The 4,972-nt window shown below is 43.0% G+C and overlaps 1 protein-coding gene across 1 annotated transcript in view; it reads right to left on the bottom strand.

The window, feature by feature from the left end:
* Window positions 1–4,972, bottom strand: part of Armc4 (armadillo repeat containing 4) — a 141,273-nt gene that overhangs the window by 122,793 nt on the left and 13,508 nt on the right. Inside the window, exons 3-4 of the mRNA XM_013014582.1 lie at window positions 1,538–1,654; window positions 645–844 (exon numbers count right to left, since the gene is read on the bottom strand). Of these exons, the coding sequence (XP_012870036.1) occupies window positions 645–844; window positions 1,538–1,654 (317 nt within the window). The remainder of the gene's footprint in view (window positions 1–644; window positions 845–1,537; window positions 1,655–4,972) is intronic.

Genomic DNA, 4,972 nt, shown 5'->3' with positions numbered 1-4,972 from the left:
GGAAGGGAGGAAGGAAGGGAGGGAGGGAGGGAGGGAAGGAGGGAGGGAAGGAGGGAGGGAGAGAGAGAAAGAGGGTGGGAGGAGAGAAAGAGAGGGAGGGAGGGAGGGAGGGAGGAAGAGAAAGAAAGAAAGGAAGAAAGAACGAAAGAAAGAAAGAAAGAATGAAAGAAAGAAAGAAAGAAAGAAAGAAAGAAAGAAAGAAAGAAAGAAAGAAAGGTGAGTACTCTAGAAAATAAAAGAAAATTGTACTGATGGAGAATACACTGCCACCATGAAAGTTTCTCTGAATAACTCCATAGAATGATAATCTACTACATTAGCATTTCCGTGTCATTTCTCCATGTTTACCATCATTTTTCTATGGCTTGCTTTCCCTGACTCCCAAATTATTCTCTTCCATACTCTCTTCCTTCCACAGACACCAGCACTGCTACTGTGAAATCTGTCAGGTGGATGTATGGACAGGAAATCTGTCCACATGGGATGAACAGTCAGAGGGTACAGGGAAAAGTTTGTGCTATGGAGGGATTTGTCAATTTTCACCTTATATTTTTCTCCCATGAAATCAAGTTACAGGAATAATTAGGCCAATGGGAGATGCTCACAGATGAATCAGAAAACCCACCATGCAAAGGTTTACATACTCTTTTAAATCAACAGAGGTCTTCCAGTTTAAGCTTGGCTGCAATCTCTTAGTCATTTGACTCTTCTCAAAATCAATTTGGGTTTTCTCCAGTTTACTGATGTCTGAACCAGGTACAGTTTTCTGGGAGGTAGAGGGTTCTTCCTTCTGGGGTTTTCCATCAGTCTTATTTTGTTGCTGCTCTTCATTGCGTTTAGCCTCCTGTATAAAAGCATAAAGAGTAATTTTTTTTTTTACAGTGGCATCACTTCTGAATCACCTAGTGCCATCTGAAGATTAAAACTGGTGATCAGTCCAGGAAAGGCTCAGATGCCTAAGGGAACCATACCTTCCTCCCTCCCACCCCCTTCCTCCTTTCCTTTTCTTTCTTTTCCTTCCTTCCTTCCTTCCTTTCTTCCTTCCTTCCTTCCTTTCTTTTTTCTTTCTTTTTCTTTCTCTCTTTCTCTTCCTTCCTTCCTCTCTCCCATTCTCTTACTTTCCTTTCTTTGTTCTTTGTTTCTGTCTCCCTCCACGTACTCTTCCCTCCTTCCCAGTTACTAGGCCATGGGGCCATAGCTCCATTTCTGGCTTTTTGGTACTTAATTGGAGATAAGACTATAGCAGATTTTTCTACCTAGGTTGTCTTTGAGCCATGATTCTCAGATCCCAACCTCTTGAGTAGCTATGATTCATAGGCATGTTTTCTAGCTCCTGACTTGTGAAGGTAGTATTTTGAAAGAAAAAAATCTAAAAGAATGCTACCTTTACAAACATGAGCTATTTTACATTATTTTAAGAAAATGTTAACAGTTAAAATGAGTATCCAAAAACAGAAAAAAAAATCACTCTCAGATATTTAGACTACATAAAGTTATGGTCAACGTTAACAACCAAATTGCAAAAGTCCAAACTTACCTGTTTAGACATACTTTCTGAAAATACTGTTGATTTGTCTTTTAAAAATTCGACAAGATCTTTGTAAATTTTACCTTTTCTCTCATAATCAATTTCTCCCTTTTCTTCTGTTTTGCCCTTTGGGAGAAAAAAATTTGGTGATGTGATTAAAATAATAGCAAGGTAAGAACTTGATCACTGATAACAAATCAAGCAGGCATATTTGCTTTTTCTCTAGCAGAGGCAGGGAGCATCTTGCCGGAGGCTCTTATGGTACATGGCAGGACCGACATGTATCTTCTCATCAGCTGCCTAGGGCCCATCTGATTCTAGCCATATGACTGTAAATTTGTATGGCCCTCAAATCCAGTTATGTCCTATGGCCTTTGGCATAAAACATGTTCCTCAAACTGTGATCAATGAATGTTTGTCAATGAGATGCACAGGCTTAACTCTGAATCCATCCATCCATTCCTTCATCTACACATATCTACATACATGGCCCTATCCATCCCTTCCTCTCTCTACCCATCCATTCCTTCTTACATTCATCTACCCATTCATCCACCCATCACTTCATCCATCCATTCATTTAGGACATAATAAGTACCTGCAGGCACACAGAGTTCTGCTATTCCACAGAGAAATGGGAACTCTTTTCTGTTTCTTCTACTGTGAGAACGCATTACGGCTTCGTGAAGAGCCTTAGTGACATCATAAAAGGGCTCAAGATTAGAATCTCACCAGAGCAAAGCCTACTTCTGTTCACTGCACTCCGCACTTGTTCTGTGGGCAGTGTGGTTGCTCTAGGCTCATTTTCTACAGTGATCGTCTCTACAGATCAGGTATTCATCCACCTCTCTGCCTGTAACCCACTTCCTGCTCGATTGTTTCCTTTTCATCCTTGTCCCTTTATTCTTTTAGCTTTTTTTGTCCGTCATAGGGCTTGAACTCAGGGCCTGGGAGGTGCCACTAAGGTTTTTCACCAAGGCTAGTACTCTACCACTTTGAACACAGCTCTACTTCCGGCTTTTTTCTTCTTCTTCTTTTTTGTTGGTTATGGGTCTTGAACTCTGGGCCTGGGCACTGTCCCTGAGCTCTTCAGCTCAAGGCAAGCACTCTACCACTTGAGTGACAGCACTACTTCCAGTTTTCTGGTGGTTAATTGGAGATGAGTCCCACAGACTTTCCTGTCTTGGCTGGCTTTGAACCATGATCCTCAGATCTCAGCCTCCTGAGTAGCTAGGATTACAAGGGTGAGCCAACAGGGCCCAGTTCTTTTAACTGTTTGGAAATAAATTTTAATTTTATTTTTTGTCATACTGAGCTGAGCTCAGGGATTCTCACTTGCCAAACAGGAGCTCCATCACTTGAAGCTCACCTTCAACCCTTGTTTTCTCTGGTCATTTTTATAGGCTTTCCATTTTTGCTCAGGATAGTTTTTGTTTTGTTTTGTTTTGTTTGGGTTTTTTTTTTGTCAGTCATGGGGCTTGAACTCTGGGCCTGGGTACTGTCTAGCTCAAAGCGAATGCTCTACCACTTGAGCCACAGCGCCACTTCTAGTTTTCTGGTGGTTAATTGGAGATAAGAATTTCACGGACTTTCCTGTCTGGGCTGGCTTTTGAACTGTGACCCTGAGATCTTAGCCTCCTGAGTAGCTAGGATTACAGATGTGAGCCACCAGCACCCGGCTCAAGACAGTCTTGACTGCAATCCCCCTAATCCTCCTGCAAGTATGTATCTGTCATCTGGGAGATGACAGATACATACCACCATACTGAATTTTTCAGTTGATATAGAGTCTCAGAATATTTACCCTGTATTTATATATGTATTTATTTGGCCTGTATTGGTCTCAAACCATTATTCTCCCAATCTCCACCTCCAAATTAATTGGAATTGTAGGCATGAGCCACCAGCACCAGACCCCTACCTCATTATCCTACCATGAGAGATATTACGCACACACACACACACACACATACACACACACACACACAAAACAGTTGTGCTTTCAACCATTTTGCAATTACCAAATCTTTTAATGATCTTTTAGTTTTTAAGCAGAAATTTCTCTACAAAGTTGATGGAAACAAAACGATCTTTCCATAAGACAAATCACTCCTGGGCTGGGAAGGTGGCTCAGTGGTAGAGCGCTTGCCTTGCATGCCTGAGGCCTTGGGTTCAATTCCTCAGCACCACATAAGCAGAAAAAGTTGGAAGGTGATGCTGTGGCTCAAGTGGTAGAGCGCTAGCCTTGGGCTGAAGAGCTGACAGTGCCCATGCCCAGAGTTCAGGCTCCATGACCCGACCCCCCCAAAAAAAAACCTAAAGACAAATCACTCCTTCTCCAGTTAGAAAGTTTATTTTTCTAAAATGTCCAAATAAGCTACAAAGCAGATTGATGGCCTCTTCCCTGTGCAGACATAAGGAAAGCTAAGTACCAACAGAGCAAGCTGCCTGCAGGTCATCACAGACACAGCATTTGGATGGTGACACAAGCCCAAATGGAGCATCTCCACCACTATGTCAGCTAGAATTCCTGCTAGAATTTTGCTTGGGTCTCAAGATTACAATGAAGATCATGGGGACTGAGGTTTCAAAGGAGATCACTCAGCTCTTTCTGTCTAGTACCATGAATCTTAGTGACCCAGACTTGTGTGCTGCATATACTTCAGCTAGAAGACCATCCAGCTGGCGTCTGCTTGAACAGAATTTCTTCTTTGCTAGGTCAGATTAGGCTGGGTCAACAGGAAGCTAAAGGAAGACTGAAGGCTGGCAGGTGAAGGAGGGGCACACTTCTGTTTATCAACCCCCACTCAGTCACTCCACCACACGGGCAGTGCCAAGCCTTCCAAAAGCTACAGTAAGTTCCAATTCCCCAAGCCCAGAACCTTGCCCCTCAGCTGACCAGGGTCCCAGCTTCTAATGTTCTGTCCACTCTACCAGGATCCTCCTCTGAGCTCCCAAAGTACCAACACTAACTGGGAAGCATCCATTCCCACATCCCACCCCTATGCCCTGCCTCCTTGTGATTTGTCTATATATATCCATCCCTTCAGGTCTCAGGGAGGGATTCTGTAGGCCTCTGTATCACTGCCTTTCTTTCCATTCCTAGAACTCCTCCTTGAATTAATTGTATATTATGCTGAAGATACTTTCATTTTCTATTTCCTCCCTGTTTTACGTGGGCTTGAGCTCAGGGTCTGGGTGCTGTCCCTGAGCTCTTGTGCTCAAGGATAGCACTCTGCCACTTGAGCCATACCTCCACTTCCAGCTTTTTGGTGGTTAACTGACAATAAGAGTCTCAAGGATTTTCCTGGTTGTACTGACTTGGAACCATGAATCTCAGATATCAGCATCGTGGGTAGCTCTGATTACAGACGTGTGCCACCAGCACCTGGCTGATGTTTTAGTTCTATAGAGTGGTATAGAAACTTATTTAAAACCCTTTTC

The sequence above is a fragment of the Dipodomys ordii genome, unplaced genomic scaffold (genome assembly GCF_000151885.1).
Source record: "Dipodomys ordii isolate 6190 unplaced genomic scaffold, Dord_2.0 Scaffold24, whole genome shotgun sequence".
Lineage (NCBI taxonomy): Eukaryota > Metazoa > Chordata > Mammalia > Rodentia > Heteromyidae > Dipodomys > Dipodomys ordii.
The sequence above is the reverse complement of the archived record's forward strand: the minus strand, read 5'-3'. Positions and strand labels throughout refer to the sequence as shown.